This window comes from Phaethon lepturus, unplaced genomic scaffold, assembly GCF_000687285.1.
Source record: "Phaethon lepturus isolate BGI_N335 unplaced genomic scaffold, ASM68728v1 scaffold1198, whole genome shotgun sequence".
NCBI classification, from domain to species: domain Eukaryota; kingdom Metazoa; phylum Chordata; class Aves; order Phaethontiformes; family Phaethontidae; genus Phaethon; species Phaethon lepturus.
Window position 1 is genome coordinate 15,327 of NW_010556794.1, and position 25,074 is coordinate 40,400.

At 39.0% G+C, this 25,074-nt stretch overlaps 1 protein-coding gene across 1 annotated transcript; it reads left to right on the forward strand.

Moving 5' to 3' along the window:
- Positions 1-356: 356 nt before the first annotated feature.
- Positions 357-24,792, forward strand: LGSN (lengsin, lens protein with glutamine synthetase domain). The gene is made up of 4 exons (XM_010292556.1): positions 357-386; positions 7,690-8,683; positions 21,938-22,116; positions 23,593-24,792. Exons 1-4 carry the CDS (start codon positions 357-359, stop codon positions 24,790-24,792), a joined length of 2,403 nt encoding a protein of 800 aa, XP_010290858.1.
- Positions 24,793-25,074: the final 282 nt, after the last annotated feature.

Here is a 25,074-nt window from a genome sequence, read left to right on the forward strand (position 1 = left end):
TAGCTTCTATTCCAGAACAGAAATAGCATGTTACAGGACAAAAGCCTTTTGTGAGGAGAAAAGTTGAGCAAAACAGTTTTATACTCAGTTGTCTTTGTTTCCAGGCAGGCAGCTAGTAATGTGCATTTGTCAGTTTACTACTTTTACGCTGTTCCAGAAAGTGGTACTCTTGTCCATGACATGTTGGGGTTGCTCTTTAGGGTTCATCATCTGTGTGGCCTTCTGGGAAAAGAACTTTACAGCAATTCTGTTTTAACTAACCTTTATTGTATCTGTGCCTATAAATACGGGATGTCATTCTACTAGATTTTTACTAGGCGATTTCTAATGGTGACCTGAACTAGAATGAAGTGGACATGAACAAAAAAGAAGATCTTACCCAGCAGGTAAGAAATTGACTGTGAATGATTTTCGAGCAGGTATGCTGATATAAAATATTTTTGCTTCAAGATTTCAAGTAAGTGAATACTTCATTGTGGATTATGTGCAAGGTTCTTCATGCATGTATGTTGAGCATGGTCTAATTCTGAAGCAAATGCAGGTCAAAGAAAGGCTTCTTGTTTAAGCCGAAAAAAACCCATTTGCTTTAGGAAGAAAATAGAACTCATATTAACTTCCTATTTCTTTCATTTATAACTTTATCAAAAGTAATAGAAATAGAGATCTAAAATCTGATTCCATTAATATTCATGGAAAAATAGATGGGCTTTGGCTTCATTAATGTAAATGAAAGCACTACAATTTGTGAACCAGAGTTTGACCTGGATTAGAAAGTGACACTCTTGAGTCAGGCTACTGACCTAAGTGGAGCTGTTCAATTTCTATATAAGTGCATTTTAAAACAGATTCTGGTCCTGAATTTGTAATATGTACTTTCAATAAGGAAAAAAACCCAAACCCCTAAATGTACCTGTTATTTTGAGTAGTGTCCAGAAGATCTCATTGTGAAAACATGAAATTAAAATGTTTCATTTAAAATATTGAAAAAGATATGATATGGCTTGGAAGTAACAGTGCAGGCAGACTTCCTGAGTCTACTAGACATTTTTATCAAGGTGAACAAGTGGATACTTTATATGCTAGAGATACACCTACTGTGAATCACTGACTGCCTCCTAGACCATCTTTGTATATGAAATGAGTCATAGAAATTAGACATAAAAGTCTTGTAGATCATTAAGTCTACTCCCTTGCAAATGCCTTCCTGAGGATTAGTCAACTGTTAAATGGATTCTGCTTTTGGATCTCATTTACACTGCTGCAAATTGGAGATGACACCACCAGTGTACTTCTGTGGTCCCAAATCACTGTGAAAGCAGGATCAGCTTCTTCATTTTGAGACCCTATCTGACTTTAGTTTTTTTTTTTACATGGTGCAGGTGGCATAATCTGAGGGAAAATATTTGCAAATGAGTTTGCCTTTGAGGCAGCAAGAGAATCAATGACCTTGAGGAGCTCATCTACTAATTGTGTATATAGTATGAAGGCTTTGGGTGGGAGTAGCAGATAAAGGCAGATGTCAGGTGTGAAAATAAGTGGCACAATATTGTGAGCTAAACTCATTCCATTAGTTTTCACATGAACGACATGAATAATCTTGAGTATATTTAAAAATTTCAAAGAAGGAAGGAGACTTTGCTTCTGCTTCTAACAATACCATACATTTTCCTGTGACCTATGGCAAGATTGTGCTTCAGCTTCTCTAACTGCAAAATAATAACATGTACCTAATATTTATGCCACTTGTAGGTCCTCCACTAGGAGGTTCTTGTAGCAGTAAATCACTCTCAAAGAGCCGCTTAATCAAATAAGGTCACTGAGGGAGAAATTAGTCACAGCAATATCATGACAATGTGCTGGGATCTTCATGTCTATAGCTTACAAGCCACTGGTGTCTGTTTATCATAGCACACACTGTTTTAGCACTGCGCACAAGAGCCAAAACCTCTCTCTGTGCCTGGAGCTACTCCCTGGAAATGTCTGTGTTGTCCTCCGTACAACTCCATGGCCAGATTCCCTCCTGGTACAAATCTGTGTAGCTTCAGTGACTCCAGTGAAGCTGCATTAATTCCCAGCAGGAGATAATTTGTTCCTGTGTCCTCTGCTGCTTTGCTGCCTGGTTACTGGAGGAGCAGCTGGGCAATGGCCATCTGTCAGGGGAAGGGGCAGGGAAAGCACTTGGACACAGGCGTACTTGCTTTACGGGTACTGTTGTGTAAGGTCTTAAGCAGCATCTCCTATTGACTTGACTTCTAGTTTTTTTAATTAGTTACTACACAAAAAGATTTGTTAAACTTGACCGTACCAACCTGGGGGAGCTGTAAAGGGCATCCTGGTAACAGCCAGAATAGGCCAGAAAAAGTTCCTCAGTGTTTACGACTTCATAGCAATTGAAATACTTTGAAAAACTGTGTTACATTTGAAATAAAACTGGAAAAAAAGTTCAAACAATGTGAATAATGTCACGTGTCAACATCACTTGAACAATATTCTTAGATTTTTTTTTAGATTGGAAACATTTTGTTTCAGTTTTTGAACATTGTTTTGTATGATAGAGAAAAAAAGTCAAACCTAAGTGAAGCAGTTTAACTTTTCATAAATAAAAAATACAGCCAACAAAACCTTACATATTTTTTACTTTTTTGTTTTAGTTTCCCATGTTTTTCTAATTCTTAGTTATACCAGATTTTGACATTTTGATGTTCTTTGCATCGTTCCTGAAAGACCTTTAGCAACAATCAGGAAGATCATCACAATTTGACCTCTTAACAATCAGTTAAAATAATAGCTAAAAATGATTAATGGTCTGAAACAAAAGAAAACAAGAATGTGACTGAGACTCCAGTGCATTTAGCTGAGTGTTTGCATCACTGTTTTGGGTAGCCAGTAACAGGAACACAGGATTATCTTGTTGATTAGATATACAAAAGCTCCTGCTAGAGTTGCACCTTGCTTCTTTCACCTTTTTCTGTCCTAGAAATCCTTCCGCAGCTATTCATCTACAGTTAATCAGAGCATCTTCTACACTAACTCTCTTTCTCCTTTTCTTTCTCCCTTTTTTTTTTTTCCTTTCAAATGCTATAGTGTGAGTTTCTTTTTCTCATTTCCGTGTCTCTTTTTGTCAATATGTTTTTGGGTGGTTTGTAAACCCCAAGGGCTTTTGCAGTCTTGCCTGAGGTTATGATGCAAACAAAAAGTAAGAGGAAAACAGAAGGTCCCCTCGCAGCCTCTGAATTTGCCTCGTAGAACATTAGGGATACATTTTCAGTCACCTATAAAATCCTTTTAAGGCAAAAGTTCAAGAATTGCCTTGGATTTTCACCTGGATTTCACATGCCAGAAATCTCAGCACTTGTTATGCCTCCCAAAGGCAACACTTTACATTTCCAAATGCTTGCGGATTGCCAGGTTCAGAGATGAACTGCCTTTTGTCAGTGCTGTATTTCATGTATAGTTAGTGCTCCACTCCAGAGCTTGTACGAAGCCTAAAAGTGAATGCAAAATGATTAAGTGCTTTAAATGTATGTTTTTCTGCGCTACCACAAGATATACAATGTCGATCAGCTGTAGAATCCTGATGGCATGCCAGAGGTGGCATGCAGTTGGGTTAAGCAGAGGAAGCAATTTTATCCGCACAGGCCTGAAATATTTGCTTGCTGATACTGTCCTCTGTGCTCTCTTCTTCCTACACGCGTGGTGCCCTAATTACGCTGCTGTAACACGAGTGTATCCCTTACACTCTGTTGATAGTCACAGACATCCCCACTCTTGTGTACCCGAAGTGACACAGTAGGTATCCAGTGAAGACAAGCAAAGCTGTTATTTGTATGAGTTGAGTTTATCCATAATGGGAAATGAAGTCTGATCCACCCCTACTCCTCCTGGCTATTGTAGGACTTGCGGCTGCTCCACCTCTGCTGAAACCTCACCAGGCACAAACCCCCAGTGCAGAGCAGATCAGTGGACCAGCACGAGTCGCAGCACTGGGGCAAGGAGTCGTGATGGAAATTGGAACTTGGGGGAGTACCAATACCTGTCAGTAACAATTAACATCAGATATATCTTTAGAAAGAAAAATCTAAATCTCAGATTTGTTGCATAATGTGGCCTGCACTGTTTTAAAAAAAAAAAAAAATTGGACCTATGCCTTCTGGCAGGAATATTTAAATCACCACCTGAGTGTTCACTTGCTAAGAAAGAGAAGTGAATTTTGAAACTTTCAAGACCTCTGATTTAGGGTGCTGGTAAATATTTGAAAACAAGCAAACAAAAATTGGATGGTGCTGAAACAAATGTTGGCTAAAAGAACTTCCAAGTAGGTTTAGTATTTCCTGTTACTGTTGCCACACAGCAACAAAAATGTAGGAACATTCAGCAGTGAAATATTCAGAACTTTTTCCATATTAATGCCATAACTGTTTTGCTTTCCTTTCAGCACAGCAGGACATATGGTTCCATGAAATTAAGCCACAATCTGTATGCAGCTCACTTGCACTGTAACTCTTTCAAGCTGCTATTTTACTTAATCATCCCTGACCTGTGCAGAAAAATCTTACTAGAAATAAAAAGTTCAAGAGATTATTCATAAGTCCTATTTCCTGAGTTCTATCCCCTCTGTGTCCAGGTACTGGGCCTTTTCTGATGGTAGACACCACATAAACTACTAGACAAGTAAGGCTGTGTCATAACTCATGCATACGGCTGTCTTCAATATAAAGGGATGCTGTATTTGTACCTTGCAAAAAATCTAGCACTCTTTAATTCACTGCAGAAAATACTGTGAATGATTTCTGAATGAAAGTCTGTAAATGTCTGAGTTTATTTAGAAATCAAGAGTCATTCTTCTGCACAAAGTCACAGTGTGTCTTGTGCTGAGGACCTTAAGTAATGCATAGGTTGTTCTCTGTATAAATGTAAGAGTTTTGTTTATTTGAAAGTAAAAATGATCCCTGTTTTTGTTTAAGAGCAATAGGCACAGCATCTCTCTCAGGTCTATCATCAAAGTGTAGTACCATAGTCTCAGTCTCTTAATGGAAAATAAACCCTTTGCAGACTACTATAGACACATTAGTTATTCGAGTTCTATTGCAAATGAATATTTCTATTAACAAATTTACAAGTGATCAGTCCTTATCCCGCTCATCTCTATTCATAAGGAATTTGTTTTGGTAAGGATTATAGTGTGGGGATGGTATCTTGTGTTCATGAAACCATTTAGAATGGCTAATTATGTGAACAGGCAGTTTTCTGATGTTTTGATTTTGATACAAGAACTACTCTTTGTCTTCAGTATAGAAGTGTTATAAAAAAGGATGTGCTTATCTTTCCTTCAGTCATTTTATTGAACATTTTTCAGAGATCTACAATAGGGACAGCAGGCAAAAACTTAGTCTAACATTAAAATTTTCAGTGGTTATCTCTGAGCACAGGGAGTGGGAATACATTATAAAGCAGAAATGCAGATGGTGTTGCCATTATGTTACTGGTTTCAAGTTATTCAAAGGCAACAAAAGAATTTCAAAAACTCCATAGAGTGGAAATCAGCATATTTTAATGATGGCAAACTCTGCCACAGAAGGTATTTAAGTAAATATTTTTAATTAATCCGTTAAAAAATACAATCATTTTACGACCATAGCTTTCATAGCTAGAACCTTCTCTCTTCTCTCAAAAAATCTTTTCATACATCTAGAAAATTAATTCGATGCCTCTTTTCTTTCAAAATTATTTAGATTTTTCCATTTGGCAGACACTGGTTCCTCCACTCCTACTGTTTCTCCCCCAACTTCGTTCACTTTCTCTTAGTGCTAATGGAGGTGATAAAATTCTCCATTATAGTTCTCCGTTGTAAGCAGTTTTTGTCTGCTTCGTTATTCAGGAAAGTTCCTTCACTGCATTTATATTCCATAATGATGCAGAGCTGTAGGAATTAGACCTGTTCTGCATGGGTGAATAGGGTGTATTATAGGAATAAACCAAAGCCTTTTGATGAAGAAATGGATTCATTAAAAACTGAGTGCTAAAACTGGGGTAAGCAAGGATCTCTGTTGTGAATGAGTGTGACTGCAAGTGGGCATCACAAGCATGTCGCTGTTGAGATACGTGCATGGGCGTTAGAGGCACAGAGTGGCTTGTCCTGCCTGCCTTCCACGCTAACAGCGATGCCCCGACCGGCTCCTGAAGTCGCTCTAAGTACAGCACATTGCAGAAATTTAGAGCAAGGGGGAGAGAGGAAGGAAATATTGCTGTGAGCTCTGTGTTAGGAGAGAAGTCATAAGCCTTTTTTGACTAGATAACGATGGAATAGCATAATGAGAAAACAGGGAGGAATAATACAGAAAAAGGGAGGTGTTAATGACCTTAATGGAGGCCATGTAACTGTTTCCTTCCATATGCACATCAGAGACTGCTGCCTTTTCCTCTGCGTGCTTTTGCCTGCCAACAGGAATCTCTTTTGCCTTATCCAGATGGGCATTCGCTTTGCTTTTGTGCAGATCCCTACTTCTTCTGGGAATTCAGAAATTGGAGAGAGTGTAGATTATTCCTTTGTGGAAAAGGTAAAAGACAGTCTCATTCAGAGGATACCTCTTGATTTCCCAGTGTTTTTATAGGTGTTAATTCCAGCCCAACCCAAGCAAACCAAGGACTGTTGGTTAAGCTACTGGGTCTCAAATACATGCTTGAGTAGATATTCGTAAGCAATATAACAATTTGTGATTGGCTATAGAGTGATTTATATTTTGGTTAAACCATATTATGGAGTCTTTTTTTAAGACATTGTGAGATAGAGAATTTAATCCCTACCTTGATAGTTTGTGAAATAATTAATCACCCACAATGTTAAAACCTCTGTTATTTTTTAAATTGAATGTATCTGGTTTTGATTTCCTGGCCTTTTCCCTGTCACCATCAGATTAACCACATGTGGTAGGATCAGGATACTTAGAAGGGATGATGATCCAGACAATTCTTGACATTCTTTGGGATAATGCAAGCAGGTTAATTTTTGCAGCTCCTTTTTGCACCTTCTCCACATATTTACATCTATTTTAAAATCTGCTCCCAGCATTACAATACGAATCATATCAATGCCACATACCAAGGTAAACACCATCTTCTGGTTCTTTCCTGTTTAGGTATCCAAATACAGGCTTACCCTTTCGGCCACTGCTCTGGAAGTTCAGTTATTTGGCCAGAATAGATCCTGAAATTCATTTAAAAGCTGTTTGTTTTCAGGTTTCACTCCCTGTACTTAGAAGGATTGCCAGTGTTCTGTGTTTCAGGGCAATAAATTTCCTTTATAAATACAAATGCTTTTAATATGGCCAAGAATATACTGAAATGTAATTATTAGAATACATTTTTTTCACATTTAAAGGGCACATGTTTGACAAATGATGTCACACAGTGTACAATGTCTTATATTTTAATCTGCTAAACTTGCCTAAAATCTATATTATGAAAGCATTTTCACCAATTTTGGTGTAAAACATAAGAAAAAGAATTCTGTGAGAATTTTTTAAATCAAAATAGCAGAATTTGAGGGTCAGTAAGTGTCCACAGAGAACTCCATCAGCAAGAAGTAACGGAAGTGCTACAAGGTAAATGCAGCTGGTGGTAGCACTCCATTGCCATGTTCTGTTTCATTCATGCATGTTATTTGGTTGTATATTTTATTGCTGGTTACAGAACACATCTGAATGTGACAATGATGAAGTTGATGGCAACAATATATGTGGTTTCAGAAAGAAAAAGGGAGTCAAAGGTCCTACAAAGTACGTTCCGCCTTTAGAAAATGAGAAGATGGAGCTGTCCCGCACCTCAAAAATCCCAGATCCTTGTGCCCTTCAAGGTACCACTCGTTGCTCAGAACCATCATCAGACCCATCTCTTCAAAACATGATTAGCTTTCCTCCAGTACAAATGGACAGAGTGGGTCATGACAGTTCCCATACTGGCAGCGATGTGAAAGAAGACATGTCTGGAGAAACACAAGAAGTCCAGGAGAATGCTGACACTGGGAAAAGAATAATAGGAAAAATGCATGAGGAAGTAGATACACCAGCTAAAAGGGAGCAGCACATGGGCGTGCAACCTGTGAGGAGCGCAGGGAAAGCTGGGTGCACAGAGGCAACGCGCAGGGGAGAGGGCAGCGAGAAGGCAGAGAGTAAGCAAGAACGAGGTGGGATGGAAGAAAAAGACGTCAATTTTCACGTGATAAAGATGGGCTCCCTGGGCAGTACTGTAACCACACAAGGAAGCAGGACTACACAGCCCTTCACAGGGGCACCTGACATTTCTAAACGAAGTTTGCAAGAGTTGAAAAACCTGCTGAGTGAAGGTCCTCTGCCTGATTATGGGCCCAATTACAGTGTCAAGGTGAGCGGCACTTTTTCTCAGAAAAATTCAAAGCCCCGTGAGAAAACAGCTGAGAAGCAGGGCCGACCCTTTGAGACTTTTAGTCCCCATTTTGGAGAGGATAATCGAAAGTACTACAGCTTCCACAAGAAGGGAGTGGGGCAGCAGAGCAAATCTCTCCTGGTCCTCAGCTCTGCCGGGTCTGATGAGCAGCAACCAGTGGGAAGCGATGTGGATCAACTTATTCTGAGATTACCAGCAGCTTCTACCCATGCAGAAAGCACGGCTCCTGAGATTCAGTTTGACTCCTCTGCAGGCCACACTGGTAAGGATATTTAAACATCACTGCTGTCCTGTTAAAGAAAATGCTACTGTTGTTTTGTGGGGTTTTGTTAAGCTGCAAACTTTACCATGAGAGAATTGACACCTGTGGTTTCTGTGTGATCAGGATGGATCAGAAGTTGCACTCTACACCTATGCTGCTTTTTTTTTTTTTAAGTAAAGTGTTTATGTTCCTGTCAAAAACTGCCACACACAAGTGGTCATGTCTTTTTCACTAAAACTGAAATATTTCCTCATTTAAGCTGAGCTCAGGCAACATTTCCCAAAGGTCCACTAGACACTGCAAAGCTCTGATGGCATCTGCGCTTCTTAAAATTTCCTTTTAAAATTTTCAGCAGTGGAAATTGCTCCCATGTAGGGATGATGTTTTCAATTATTCACCCTGTGAGAGGACTGGAATGCAAAACTTCTAGTATAAACTATAGAGGAAGAAAAGCAAATGAGGCAGAGAACTTCCACTTATCTTCATGTTGTTCAGTAAGTCCATTTTGGAAGTGATTATAGAGCCAATTAATTGCTACCAATAGGCTGTGATTTCTTTGAAACTGTAAACGCTATACTTCTGGGCTAGCTGGATCAGCAAAGTGAAAGCTACGATTAGCTATGATAATGTAATGTGCTTGTGTCGTTCATTGTTTTGTGTCTATTCCAGGAAGCATGCAAACACAAATTTGTCAGTTGAATAGATATCAGATTAATAAATTTCCAGGAGCATGAGGCTCAGACCATATTATCAGCTGTTCGGGATACATACCTTACCTTCTTACTTATCTCACTGATGAAAGAAATACGATTCCTATTTTCTTCATTGATAAAATACCTTGTCCGTTATTAACTACATAACAAAAGATAATGGTAGCAATTAAACTTGTGAAACAATATTAAATTATTCTGCTTTTTTTAAAGTCTCCTTTCAGATAGGTAGAAATATTGCTATACATACTCTGAAAACACACAATTTGAATTTATCAAATCTTGTTAGCTACAGCAGGATTTCAGTAGACTTATTGTGTTACCCAGTTTGAACAAGTCTGAACAAGATATCCGTGAACATTATCAGCGCTAACTTAGGGCACTGCATGAGAAATATAAAGCTTTGAAAAGATATTTCGTGCTCAAACCTCTTTTCATTCACATCTATTAGAATAAAGAGGTTAGAGTATTATTTCTCAGCCTACACTTGATGCTGTTCCCTTTCCAGATTACATTGTTTTTTGCATTGCTGAAAGGCTAGCAAAACGCATTGTCAAATCTAGACTACTATTGTTTTCTCATTGTCTGCAAGACCAGCAAATAAATTTTAAAATATAGGAATACCTATTCTTTGTCATAACACCATTTACAAGGTACAGGGAACTGAAGAGATTAATTGTAGATTCCACAGGGAGATTTCAACCTGACTTTAGCCGCTTAAAGTGAAGTGGCTAAACCAAGCTTATTACCTAGTCGGTAGAGAAAGACGGGCATTTTGTCTTCAGAGTATTAGGGGTTGATGAGAAACTGACCTCTGAAGGTGGGCATCTCTTCCCACTCAATGGGGAAAAAGTCCCATGATGACTAGTTTAGATTATTTGCCTAACTCTGAAATACCTAAAGCTACCTGGGGTTAATCCTACTCTGTATCACTGGCAATAACAATGGCTGTAAGAGAATCATAGATGAGACCTAACTGTGAAAGGAGGTGGGGGAAAACAGTTTTGTCTCATCAGAAACAAACCCAAAACCAGACGTTTTGTAATCTCAGGAGGTTTGGATTCCATTTGGCTTTGACCAAACAAACTGTAGGGTTCAGTGTGTGTTTCCACTAGTAAATGGAATGCACAGACATAGTTTCTACTTAATTAGAAATGTATGTGTTTCAAATTTAATTTTCATTGAATATATTTAGTAATTTAACTGAAGAGAAGAAAGTTTTAGATGATGTTCTGCAGTCTTTAATGAGCCTTTGCATAAATGGTATTTTGTTTTTAATTTATTAAGTGATAATTTATTAAGATTGCTAAGAGCAAATCCTAAATATTTTATTTTTATTAATAAAATATTACCTTAAACATTTTAGTTACCAAAGTGCCTGGACAGAAGTCTTGGATCTAAACATATCTTGACACTGACTTGATCTGAAATATAACCTCTTGCATTTTGCAATTTTTCAAATATTTGAACTTGCTCAAATCAGAAAACTTGATCCAAAATTTTTCCAAACATTTATTTTTAAAAAATATGCATAAAAAATAAATTGTTCTCTTCCTCTCTTTGTTTCTTTAATATGGAATACAAAGTAGGAGAGCACTGGAATTATATGACTATACATACATATATGGTTATTACATAAACAGTGCCCAGTGTATGTACTTGGTCGCTATGTTGAGCACTATGCATGTTTGGATGCCATGGCTAAATCAGGAATATACCTTATGGTTCTAAAAGTACACAGTTAAGGGACAATCTCTAGAAGTCAGCAGTAGAAAGGCTAAGACATGTAGCTGAGCTTGAAGTGATTCAGTGTTAAGACAGAGAATTGAAATACAGTCATGTGAGTTACGTGATTAACGTCTCTCTAAGATAATAAATTCATGTATTTTTTCTCAAACTCTGATTGGAAATTGTGGAAATATTACTGTGTATGCATTTTGTCCATTGCTTGGCAGCTCTTTTGTAAAAGAAGTGCTTGGACTCGGGAAAAAAAGAATAATAGAAAAGAGACAGGTATGCAAGATATTTTGGTCAATATGAAAAATATTACTTGGACGGTGTCAGTGAAACTGAAGCTGAAGCTAAAGCTAAAGCTCTTTTAATCTAATTCGTCACCATGGAAAGATAGAAACTAACACATGTAGCTAATTAGGCAAATGTACTGACTACACTAACATGAATTTTATTTGCATAAGTATCTATATATGATAATGATGTGCACTTCTGCAAATTGGCATGTAGTCATTAATAATCATGTGCTGCTTAAGCTGTTCAGCACCTGCATTCTTGGGAGACGAGAGAGAGGCTTCCAAACAGTAAAAATTCAGACGAAATTTAATGTATATAACATTATATAACACTTCACAGTAGGTACATACACACACACAAATGCATGTATGTACTATGTGTATAGTATATATAGCATAATAATGTAAGTGTGTATTGACCTCTCTGACCTCAGATCTTATCCCATGCTACTCTGCATGCTACTAAATTAAAGTATTTATACTACGGTAGCCAGAGAGGAGGCCAAATAACTTTATTCTAGCGATGTGAGGTTCCCAAGGATCATGATACATCACACTGTTGGGCTTCTCTTTGTCACAGGGGGCTGCCAGAGTCAGGGACTCCAGGTGGCTTCATCAGCCACCCACACTGTGTATGGTCAGAGGGACCTGTAGAGCCTGGTGCCACCACACAGGTTCAGGAGAAATGTCTCTTCTGGAGCTTACGAGACAACAGCACCTCCAGGTAGCTGTAGGTGGGCAACACACTGGAATCAGGCTGTCACCTGAGGCTTCAAATCCCCTTTGTATATCTTGGTCTGTAGCTGGGAACAAAAAAGTTTGTTAAAATCTTCTTGAGTGTAGACTGCAGAGCTGGGCTGCCAGAAACCTGAGGAGTTCCAGAAGCAGGGCCTCTCAACAGGGCTCATCTTCTTGAGAAGATATCAAGTCAGGCCATGTAAATATGACCAGGATAGGATCAGGAACTGTAGGAGGGAGAAGGAAATCTCTGAAGAAAGAAAATAGGACTTAGCTATAGCTGCAGGCATCAGTAGCTACCTAGTGACTGTTGAAATTTCACGTGCACAGCAAAAAGAGGATTGAACACTCCAAGAATCACATGAAATGTTATGTGGATGCTGACCCCAAACACTAAGTTCTTTGCTAAGTTGTTATTTTTTAAAAAAAAACATATCAAGTAGCTAGTAACAGGCTCTCTTTCATACTTAAGAGTGGAGTTCATAAGTCCTACAAGTAATTCCCTTTTCCACTACAATTAATAACCTCAATTGATCATGATAAGAGGGATGGAACACCTCTCTTCTGAGGACAGGCTGAGAGAGTTGGGGTTGTTCAGGCTGGAGAAGAGAAGGCTCCGGGGAGACCTTATTGCAGCCTTCCAGTACTTAAAGGGGGCTTCTGAGAAAGATCAGGAAAGACTTTTTAGCAGTAGGGGTGGAGCTGTAGTGATAGGACAAGGGGTAATGGTTTTAAACTAAAAGAGGGTAGATTTAGACTAGATCTAAGGAAGACATTTTTGACAAGGAGGGTGGTGAAACTCTGGCCCAGGTTGCCCAGAGAGGTGGTAGATGCCCCATTGCTGGAGACATTCAAGCTCAGGTTGAAGGGGGCTCTGAGCAACCTGATCTAGTTGAAACTGTCCCTGCTTATTGCAGGAGGGTTAGACTAGATGACCTTTAAAGGTCCCTTCCAACCCAATTTATTCTGTGATACTGTGTTGTAATTCTTAACTTGTTTAAATTTCTTATTTTTGGTAATAAGGCAGTGACAAGGGAAAATACCTGGTATTTAGGGTAGAAATATGTCAAAGACGACTAACAAAACAAACAGCCTAAGCTTTTTGTTCCATTGAAATTAAGAAGTTTGTCCACCCAGTTTGAACAAAATTTGAACTCCCCCTGTGGTTTCACTGTTGTCTGTGCTCACCTGGAAGAAGCACATTTGTTCCAACTGATTCTGCTAGTCACTGGTGAAGAAATAGAAACGGATGCTCTTCAGGAGCTGTAAGTGGACAAACAGGAGATATAAATGGACACAGGAGAGGTACACAAGTTCCTGCTCCAGGCACTTCATATTCACTGCCTCTGCTGTCATTCCTGCAGTATAACCATGTCTAACTTGGGGGATGATTTAGAATTTAAGATTACTGAGGGGCCTTATTGCTCTCTACAACTACCTGAAAGGAGGTTGTGGCGAGGTGGATGTTGGTCTCTTCTGCCAAGTAACTAGTGATAGGACGAGAGGAAGTGGCCTCAAGTTGGTCCAGGGGAGGTTTAGATTGGATATTAGGAAAAATTTTTTTACAGGGAGAGTGGTCAAGCATTGGAACAGGCTGCCCAGGGAGGTGGTGGAGTCACCATCACTGGAAGTGTTCAAAAAACGTGTGGACGTGGCACTTCAGGACATGGTTTAGTGGGCATGGTGGTGTTGAGTTGATGGTTGGACTTGATGATCTTAAAGGTCTTTTCCAACCTTAATGATTCTGTGATTCTGTGACTCTGATTTTCACTCGCTACTCTTCTCTGCTTTCTATTTTACATAATCTGTGCTGTTCTTGCAGCTTGCCTCAAGTGAAAAACTGTACTGTTTCTTTACTGTTTCTGAACTTCCATACTGTTCCTTCATATTCCTTCCTCATGCCCTATCTGCAGTTCAATAGAATTTTTCAAATATTTCTTTTTCTACATTCTGAACTCAACTTGAACATAGCAGGACTAAAGCTTGGCTCCTTTCCAAACCTTCTTGATAGCCCTTATTTTCTGTTGGACAAACCATCATATTTTCTGCCTATTTCTTTCTTTTTCCCTCTGAACCGAGCTATATACCACTTGTTATTTTTTACCTCACAAGCTCTAAGAGCAGCTATTTTTCTTTAAAGCCAACCAAAACTCTTAACTCCTTTAGCTTCCACACCAATAGCTGAAATCTTCCTGCTCTGTGACTCTATATGATTTTCCATTTTCCCCCTCAATCTATACAAAACAAAAATGCTCAGATAGCACTTCCATCATATCTTTCTGATCTGTTTTGTCCCCTTTTGTGTGACATCCAACTCGGCTGTCTCTGGTGCCTTTAGTAAGCTAGTCATCCTATGACTCTGTGAGAGAAAGACGTGTATTCAGACAGTAATTCTTCCCATCCGTTGGAGATGCTTACTCTCTAGTAACAGAGAAAGATTGCCAAAACAATTAGTTTAGACCTAATGTAAGTGAAATGCATTGTATGGGTTTGTGTGGCAAGATTTTGGTACTGGGGGGGCTACAGAGCTGGCTTCTGTGAGAAGCTGCTAGAAACTTCTCCCATGTCTGATAGAGCCAATGCCAGCCGGCTCCAAGACGGACCTGCCGCTGGCCAAGGCTGAGCCCATCAGCGATGGTGGTAGCGCCTCTGGGATAACAGAGTTAACAAGGGGAAAAAAAAAACCCTGCACAACTGCAGACAAAGAGAGGAGTAAGAATATGCGAGAGCAACAACTCTGCAGACACCAAAGTCAGTGAAGAAGGAGGGGGAGGAGGTGCTCCAGACACCAGAGCAGAGATGCCCCAGCAGCCCATGGTGAAGCAGACTGTCCCCCTGCAGCCCATGCAGGTCCACAGTGAGCAGATATTTACCTGCAGCCCATGGAGGACCGTGGAGCCCGTGCTGGAGTATGTGGATGACAAAAGGAGGCTGTGACCCCATGGGAAGCCCACACTGGAGCAGGTGTGTTGGCAGGACCTGTGGCCCCATGGAGAGAGGAGCCCAGGCTGGAGCAGGTTTTCTGGCAGGACTTGTGACCCCATGGGGGACCCACGCTGGAGCCGTCTGTTCCTGAAGGACGGCACCCGTGGGGGGACCCAGGCTGGAGCAGTCTGTTCCTGAAGGACGGCACCCCGAGGAAGGGACCCAGGCCGGAGCAGTTCATGAAGAATTGTAGCCCGTGAGAAGGACTCATGTTGGAGAAGTTAATGGAGCACTGTCTCCTGTGGGAGGGACCCCATGCTGGAGCAGGGGAAGAGTGTGAGGAGACCTCCCTCTGAGGAGGAAGGAGTGGCAGAAGCAATGTGTGATGAACTGACCACAACCCCCATTCCCTGTCCCCCGGCACCGCTTGGCGGGAGGAGGTAGAGAAAATCAGGAATGAAGTTGAGCACATGAAGAAGGGAGGGGTGGGATAAGGTGTTTTAAGATTTAGGTTTTAGGTCTCTTATCTTTACTCTGATTTGATTGGTAATAAATTAAATTAATTTTCCCCAAGCTAAATCTGTTTTGCCCCTGACGGTAACTGGTGAGTGATCTCCCTGTCCTTATCTCAGCCCGTGAGCCTTTCGTTATATTTTCTCTCCCCTGTCCAGCTGAGGAGGGGAGTGATAGAGCAGCTTTGGTGGGTACCTGGCATCTGGCCGGGGTCAACCCACCACATGCGTTCTCTGCTTGATCTCTCTGCCAGCTGCCACTCCTTTTACAAGATATTTAAGAAGACTTTAGTCCATACCCTCAATACTGTGTAAAATCTTCTCTTCCTTAAAAAAACTTGCTTCTCATTTAACACGGCACTCTTACTCATTCTCAGCTTAATTTTTTTTTAATTAAGTCAAACATTTTTAGACCAGAAGGGGCTAGCTAGTTTGCAATAGTGTATACCTGAGTTCACACAACTTTGCTCAGTGATTCCTTCCTTAAATCCAAATATTCTGTTTGAGGTTGAAGAGGGACATGCCACTCCAGATCCATCATGTTTAGGATTATTAGTTAGGTAGTTCCAGTGGGTATTACTCACCGTAATATTTTTTTTCAGACACCTGCGTATTTTGTTTTCAAATCCTCTTGCCTAGATGGAAAATTTTCTATAAAACCATGATAATTTTCTTATTCAATACAGAAGAGACATTTTATAAAATACCCTCTATAGAGAAATAAAATCTTATTTTGAATTCAATTCTTGGTGATGTGCATCCTCTGAGAAGCTGTGTCATGTTGTTGTACAGTTTGGAGAGAATAATTCATGGATGATAGAAACTGTTCATTGGTCTCTAAATTAGCTATACTAATAATGAAAAAGAGCCATGGCCATGTCAGTAAAAAAGTCTCTGTTACAGTTAAGATTTAAAAAGAAAGCAGAATGTCATGAGACAAAGAAACAGATGGAAAAAAACATTGAAAGTATCAATATCAAACAGATCAGGGAAATATTTTTACTGTCTCCCATGCTTTGCTAAGTTTCTAGTATGTTTACATATTTATTCCCCTGTCAGAGATCTTGTAAGGGAGCAAAAATAAGAGGTAGGAAAAACCTTTTTTATGTGCTTGACTGCAGAAATCAGTTACTTTATTCATATACTAGTAAACATGTTTGGCAAAACTTTTTTTGGGTGAAAAAGAAATGTAAATTACATAATGTTTTCAACTGAACATACTTCTGAACACTGTTCACATCAACCATAACATTTAAATGTAAAACAGTACTCATTTCTATTTTTTGTGTTACAAACCAGATAGGAGTAGAAAAGAGAGACTTTAAATTCTTTAAAAGAGGTTTAGATTGAGCACAGGAAAAACTGTCATATGAGGTTTGGGTAATAGAGGCTGGTAATGAAGACAAACATGAGAATGGTAAGTAATATTCTAAAAACCAAGTAGACTGGCTGTTCTTAGATACAAAACTGGAGTCGTATTTAAATTAGTACTGACAGCAATTTCCATGGGATTTAGAAGCATGTAGATGTGTGATTACCCTGTGGGATTCATTGCCAGTGGGTACCATCAGCACGAGGTATCTGTTTTTATAAAGGGAGTCAGTATTCACGTAGATTTGCAGAGCACCCAGCATTAGTTTTCTGAGGCTGATGAAGAAGGTAAGACAAATTTAGATATTAACCCTTCTGCTCCTAACCACAAGAGCACCTTTTTAGTGAGGCACTGCAAAACCCATTCTCTTTAGACAGATCTTTTGCAAAGAACGCCTTGCCTTTCCTGTTAATAGCTGATGCCAAGGACAGGTCAGGTCTGATGAAGCGCTGCCTTGACTGGCATAGCAATTCCTATGCTTGCAAGGGTTTTTATTTCCATACCGCTCTGAGACAGGGGCCACAACGTGCCCCAGAGCACAGGGATGTGTGCTGTGATGCTGAGTGGGACTCAGTCACGACCAGACACCATCTCATGGGGCAGGAGGAGGGTGCGTAGCAGCTGCATGGCCGCAGCAGCCTCATTTCAAGGGGAAACACATCTGGCACAGCTGGAGACAGAGGGGGAGGAAAAGATTGGAGGAGGACTGATGGAAACACATCTCCTTCTCCAGTGCGCGATTTGTGTCTGGAGTCTACCTGCTGGTGTCTGCTGCTATTGACTTACGTTACATTGGTGGTCGTGTTTCTCCGTGAAGAGTTTCCAATATTACTACATTTGTTAGGTCAGCCTGTTCCTGTCACTGTCAAGTCCCCTGGCAACATGTAGCATGTTCTTTTCATTTCATCAGTTTGACACAGTCACCTCTTATAGAGCTGAGAAATTGCTTGTTTTCAATGCGGTGTGATTTAATAAGGGACCATGGGAAAGGATTTCTTTGAACAAGCGGATAATGACAGATTGATCTGGGACATGTGCACTTTCTTCTGTCGTGGCACTTTTCTGTTGCTGAGAAGATGTTATTGCTAATAAAAAAGATGTTAATGCTAATAAAAAGCTAATGTTAACTATTTGCCCTAGACTGATGTCAGCTGCCCTCAGCAATCTGAAAGATTTCAATATTAATAATTTAAGAATGGCACCACTCTTCCACTAAAATAATAATAACAATAATAATAACAATAACAACAACAATAATAAAATACATAATTTGTAGGTTTTTGGTAATATTTTTAGTTTTCTGTTACTAATATTTTTTAAATATGTGAAGACAATTTGTTTATATTTGTAGATATTTTGTACTAATTACAAAAGAAACATGAGTAATACTAATTGTTTCTCAGTGGTAACTTAAATGGGAAATACAGATAGAACCATAGAAAAACAAATGTTAAGTGCTTCTCTGTGTACTACTGATTTGATATAGATGTCTAAGGATCTGTATGTACCATTCTGCTTTGAGAAAGATGGCCAGTCGAGATTAGTATTTGATTTTAAAATGAAAGTCTGAACCAAAATCTGAGCATCTTGTAAAATTTACATACATGTTTCCATAGGTAAATTTTCTGAAATAAAAATAAAGATGCCGTTATTTCTAGAGGCCCAGAGACCTAGGGTAACAGTTATACTCCTGAAGATGGTCTTCCCTCATAAGAACGTAAGACTTTTAGACTGTGTATCTAAATCAGCTAGACCTGTCTAATACTTATTTATGAGCTACCTTATCTCCAGTAACTAATGCTCTGGATAATGACTCTACAAACCGCGAAAAGAGAGAGTACTCTGTTCCTTACTACACCTTTCCAAAATTTAGTCATCATTGGCTTCATGGACTTAGTTTGCCAGTGATTTATTTAGTTACTATCAAGAAAATGTTTTCTGGGACCTGTGCTGGAGAAAAGTAAGTACTGTCAGTATTTATTCACTAAGTATTAATTAAGAAACAAATCCCCTTTCATATTTCCAAAATCAGTCAGAGACATTGTCATGATGATATTTTTTATCTATCGTATAATTTACAGACACATATTATTTCAATGGGAAAGATAATCTGGAAATGATATAAAAGATGAACTGCCTCTAAAAAGCAGGAGTGTTTCTGTTGATACTAACAGATTTTTGATAAGTATTTGTCTTTTAACTAGCAGGCTGTCTAGACTGGTATATAGCCTAATTTTAGACTAATACTAGATCCATATATAAATTTTAGTCTCATAATTTAGAAAGATCTATCATTCATCATAACAAGTCCAACTGGAGAAGATAAGTTCTTGCTTCTTCAGTTAATAATTTTTGTTTGCTTAATGTTCTTTTAAAACACTACTTTTTTTGTAGAAATTTTCTGCTAATTTATGTTATTTTACATAATCTAATTATGTATTTATGCATTTATTCAAATCACTTTAGCTTGAAAACAATTGGGATATATATATAATTTGGAAAATTACTTTCCGTTGGTAGATGTTTAAATTACGTATATTTGTAGCTTTACTTTTTAAACAAATTCATAAATCATTAATATGAATGCATATCGCATTTGTGTTTTTCTTAGATACTGATTTTACATCATTTATATCTCTTAGGAATACTGATTTAAAGAATTACTTGGGTCAGAGTTATGTTGTTATTTTTCATGAATTCTATGTTTTTACCTGAAAAATGTTTGTTTAGTAGATGCAAATGCAACATTTCAGGACGTTATAAGAAAAACTTGCAAAATTTACATCAAAAGTTGACAATATTCTGATGTCAAGTGTTGCCAGTCAAACTTTACTTTGAATAATATGAAGACATAAAAATCTCCATGTGATAGTTGGTAGACAGGAAATATCTACTATCTTTCACAGGAAACTAAAGACTTGTAGAATAAAGGATTGAGCACTGCTTTTACAGAGGCAAAAACCTCAGGTTTCTGTCCCTGGAGTTGAAGAAAACGCTACTCGGTGTAATCTGTAGGAAGATTTTCAGAATTTTTTTTAATTCTATTAATCTAATAAATAGCAGTTCATTAGCTGTTAATAAACTTCTAATTGATGGCCACATTCACAAAGAGGTCAAATCTGCTAAATGTCGGTGAACATTCATGTTGTAAAACAACGTTACTGGATGGCTGAAGTAGTACTCAAATAAATATTACTTGGATGACATACACAAAGACAAGGCCAGTTCGCATGACTTCCCCGCTAGCTATAGTGTTTTGGCAGCATCTGTAACAGAGTCGTGCAGAAAATCTTTAAATGGGACTTCCTTAGTTAATGCACATGTTTTAAAGGATGTAGTGCCTTAGTGTTTATAGAAGATAGAGGAAAAAAGCTATTTTCATAAGCAGCTTACAGCTGAAGCAGGCCAAAGGGAAAGATGTCATGAGGAGAAGTGGATGTGACAAAATAATTTTTTTCCTGCTTCTACCTTTTTGATTTTTACTCTGTTTTCCTATAGATTCTTATATTTATTTAGGATTTTGTCCTGTGCTTTCACCTGTTATTCTTCAGGGAGCACTGTTATTACTTAACTCCATCTTACTTTTCTGACCTAAAGTATCCTTGTCTCCTCCTTGCCATCTGAAGCTGAGGATGCTCCAGTAATATTCAAAGGCTCCAAGAAGTCTAAGGCTGTGGATGAGTTTGCTGCCTTCTCAGGGAATAATCATACAGCCTTGTGCTGGCCCAGCTGGAGAGCCTCCTTACAGCCTTGTACTGGCAGTCCTGCTTGCCCCAAAGGAGAGGCCGTAGAATCACAGAATAGGGACCTTTACAGGTCATCTAATCCAACCCCCCTGCAACGAACAGGGACATGTTCAACTAGATCAGGTTGCTCAGAAAAGATGTATTTGTGCCTGCTAAAACCTGGCTACTGCTGAAGGAGATGTACTCCAGTTTGGTACTGGAGATATTGGGAGTGCTCCTGCCAACCTTCGTAGTGCCTCAGCATGATGCTTTTAACTTCCTCTTGAAGGGTAGTGATGAATTCTTGCTGTTGGTGATCTTCCACTGTGGATCTGAAAGACTTGCAAAAATTGATCTGAAGATATTCTCACCCTCTTGGAAGAATAGAGGACTTTCATCACAGAAATGTAGAAAGAAATATTTTTTCACATTTTTTCATATCTTAACATCTAATTTTACCCTTGGTCTAGTTAGTTTATTGTACTAAATGGAAAATAATACCTTATGTAGTTTAACTTGAATAATAACAATACACAGACACACAAAAGAAAAGCAAGCTGACGGACTGAGAGGACTGTGAAAGGAAGTTACTGTGCCCAGCTCTCTGCTCCATTACAGAAGTTATACTAAGGTGTTAACTCCTGTCATGTCAAGAAGTTTACACAGTCCTACAGCTGCTGTAACATAGTTAAGAAGACAACTCCGTAACAGCAAGCATATAAATGCATAAACTTCTCCTAAAAGTCTGCTGCTCGTGGTGGAGAAGACTGCGGGCCTCCTCAAGGTGGTCTTCGGAAAGGTTTAGTAGAAGACAAGTGAACTTTTTAACATGGTCTCTATTCATGCACTTTTCAAAGGCATTGAAGGAATATAGCGTCAGAATTCTATCAACTTTCAGTGGGAAATAGGTATCCAGCTGTTATTTGTGTTCCTAAAAACAACCAACAAACCAGCTGAGGCATCCCTCAGAAATTCCTGGCTTTCCTATATGATTCCCTTGTGTTCTCTTACCAACATAAAAAAACACTCAAGTTATAGACCATTAAAAAAAAAAGGGATTTTATACAGGTCTTCGGGGAAGAAAAAGTGTGTTTATTTACAAATATGTTTTGTGATCCATATCTTTTTCTTATTTTTGTTTTTACACTCCATGTCACAGTTTCCCACTGTTGCATTTTTAGGAGAACAGCCTGTGTTCCAGCATTCATTATTTTGTTTGACATGAACATTCCTCTTCACTTATAGCATCCAGCAGAGAGCCTGATGTAAACGGCTTTGGAAGTCCAACTCTCCTTCACCTGTTCTCTCATATTGAATTTATTAAGCAGCAGATGGCCAGGGACAACGTACAGTTTGTCAGATTTGAATCAATAGACCTCCATGGTGTGTCAAGATCAAAGAATGTTCCTTCTCGCTTTTTTCACGTAAGTTTTTGGGTTTCTAGCTGTACCTTTATGTGTTTTCATGGCCTTGTCCTTAATTTATATTTTATTCTTTTTTTTTTTCATAGTGCAGGCAGAAACTCAAACTTAGAACAAATTATCTGTTCCCTCCCCTTGTTAATGTTCCCAAAGGCTCAGGACTTTTTAATCTCTGCAATCACCTATTCCTTTCTACACTCAAATAGTAATCTAATTAAATAAGGCTAGCAATTTCAGTTCTTTGAACTCCTAATAATCTCTTTCCTCAGAATTATCTTTTCAGGCTCAATGCATAATAAAAGGACCTGCCTTCCAGAAACCCATGCTGACTGGGCCTGATAGCCTGGTTGTCCTGTATGTGCCATGTGGTGGCACTCAAGACGATCTGCTCCATAACCTTCCCCAGCACTGAGGTCAGGCTGTCAGGCCTGTAGTTCCCCAGATCCTGTTTCTGGCGCTTCTTGTAGATGGGCATCACATTTCCTAACCTCCAGTCCACTGGGACCTCCCCGGTTAGCCAGGACTGCTGAGAACTGATTGAAAATGGCTTGGTGAGCAGTTCCGCCAGCTCTCTCAGTACCCTTGGGTGGATCCCATCCAGCCCCATGGACTGGTGTGTGTTTAAGTAGTGTAACCATTTCCCCTTGGATTATGGGGGCTTCGTTCTGCTCCCCTTTCCTGTCTTCCAGCTCATCAGGCTGGATACCCTGAGAATAACCAGTCTTACTATGAAAGACTGAGGCAAAGAAGGCGTTTTCCTCATCATTTGTCACTGTTTCCCCCCGCATCCAACAAAGGATGGAGATTCTTCTCAGCCCTCCTTTTGTTGCTAATGTATTTATAGAAACATTTTTTATTGTCTTTTACGGCAGTAGCCAGATTAAGTTCCAGTGGGCTTTGCCCCTTCTAATTTTCTCCCTGCATAACCTCATGACACTAGAATAATTTTTCACTTGGAATTGCTTACTTGCATTTTACCCCAAAATTAATAAGCACAGAAAGTGAGAATTTTCAGTTAAACTTTGCATCTGAAAAATGGTCAGGCATATAAAGAGAAGTCACAGCCTGAATTCTTATTGCCATGAGTCTTGTCTCATAGATAGAAGTTTGGACTTTTTTCTATCTTATCTCATAGATAGAAGTTTGGACTTGTAAAGTTTGCCCCTAACTGGTGATGCCCATAATTGTATAAGGACCATGCAAAATAGGTGTTGAACATTTTTTCAGTTCTTTATGGGAATTTAAAAAATGGTCAATGGGATACTTGATGCCAGGTTTTTCATATCAGTCTTGTAGAAGGTTGTTCTGCTTCATAATGACACAGTAACTGGCTGTTGCCCTTCATTTTACTGATCACTGCATTTTAGTGTTCTTTTAGGAAAAATACTATTGTCCTACTGAGAATGTGAGTTTTATATATTTTACATACATAAAAATATTTTTCTCATTTGGTAATTTGTCATTCTGCTCTGTGTTTAGGAGAAAGCAATTCATGGTGTTGCCATGCCCAGAAGTTATCTTGAGCTGACCCTGAATCCTAAAGATAATGAATTAGACTACATAAATGCAACCAATTTTAATTGTGACATAATCCTGAACCCTGATTTATCAACATTTCGAATTCTGCCCTGGACTGAGCAGACTGCGAGAGTGATATGTGATTCCTTCACCGTGCTGGGCAACCCGCTAATGACCTCACCGAGGCACATTGCCAAGAAACAGCTGAGCCAGCTGCAGGACAATGGATTTTCTTTACACTCTGCCTTCACTTATGAATTTTGCATTTACGGCATTACTGAGGTTGTAAATTCGAAGACAATATCCTTTCCTGCAGCCACAATACTAAATAACCATGACCAGACGTTCATTCAGGAGCTCATTGAAGGAATGTATTATGCTGGTGCCAACATTGAAAGCTTTTCTTCTTCCAGTGGGCCTGGGCAAATGGAGATCACTTTTCATCCGGCATTTGGCATAGATGCTGCTGACAGTGCCTTCACGTTTAGAACAGGCATTAAAGAGGTGGCTAAGAAGTATAACTATGTGGCTAGTTTTTTCTCAGAATCAGGATTCTACAATTCAGGGGCTCTGTCACATAGCCTGTGGGATTTGAATGGCCAGAAGAATTTGTTTTCTGCTGGTTATGGAGTTGAGGAGCTCTCAGATATTGGAAAAAATTGGTTATCGGGTCTCTTGGCACACACGGCAGCTATCAGCTGCTTGATGGCTCCTACTACCAGCTGCCGTAAGCCTTATTCTAAATACAGTAAAGAATCAAAAGAGACTGTAAATGCAAAATGGGCATATAATGATAACAGCTGTGCCTTTAATGTCAAATGTCATGGTGGAAAAGGCACTTACATAGAGAATAAATTAAGTTCCGCTACAGCAAATCCCTACCTGGTGCTTGCTGCTACCATTGCTGCGGGTCTAGATGGGGTAAAGAGAGGACTTAGGTATGATGATATGCTCCAAGAAGAAAATGACACTGATGAGCTGAAACATTCGTCAGTCCCTCTGAAACTAGAAGATGCTCTTGTTGCACTCGAGAAAGATTCGTGTATTAAGGAAGCATTTGGAGAAACTTTTATCCGATACTTTGTTGCCATGAAACATTATGAGTTGGAAACTGAAGAACTGGATAGCGAAAGGAATAAATGCCTGGGGTATTTTATTTAGAAGGAGCACTGTTCTGTAGTGATGCTGTGCAAATGCATACAGTGAATGGCTAGGAATCTTGAAATTAGTAAATATATTTAAAAATGTTTTTAATGCTTTCAGTTTGTTTTTTTTTTTTCCTTCTTTTTATAGTACATGGTGATTGCATTTTATTTTCTGTGTATATTCAGGACAGTGCAAAGCTGGTTTTCATGAAATAACATTAATAGGCTTTTAAAAAACAGTATTTTCTTTTTTTTTAATTTAAGTGAACAGACCTGCTGATGAAAAGAAGAAAATAGA

Coding starts and splice junctions, on each gene's coding strand:
- LGSN (XM_010292556.1), top strand. CDS start 357: ATGAACAAAAAAGAAGATCTTACCCAGCAG. Junction 387..7,689: donor AAGAAGATCTTACCCAGCAG/GTAAGAAATTGA, acceptor TGCTGGTTACAG/AACACATCTGAATGTGACAA. Junction 8,684..21,937: donor CTCCTCTGCAGGCCACACTG/GTAAGGATATTT, acceptor CTTCACTTATAG/CATCCAGCAGAGAGCCTGAT.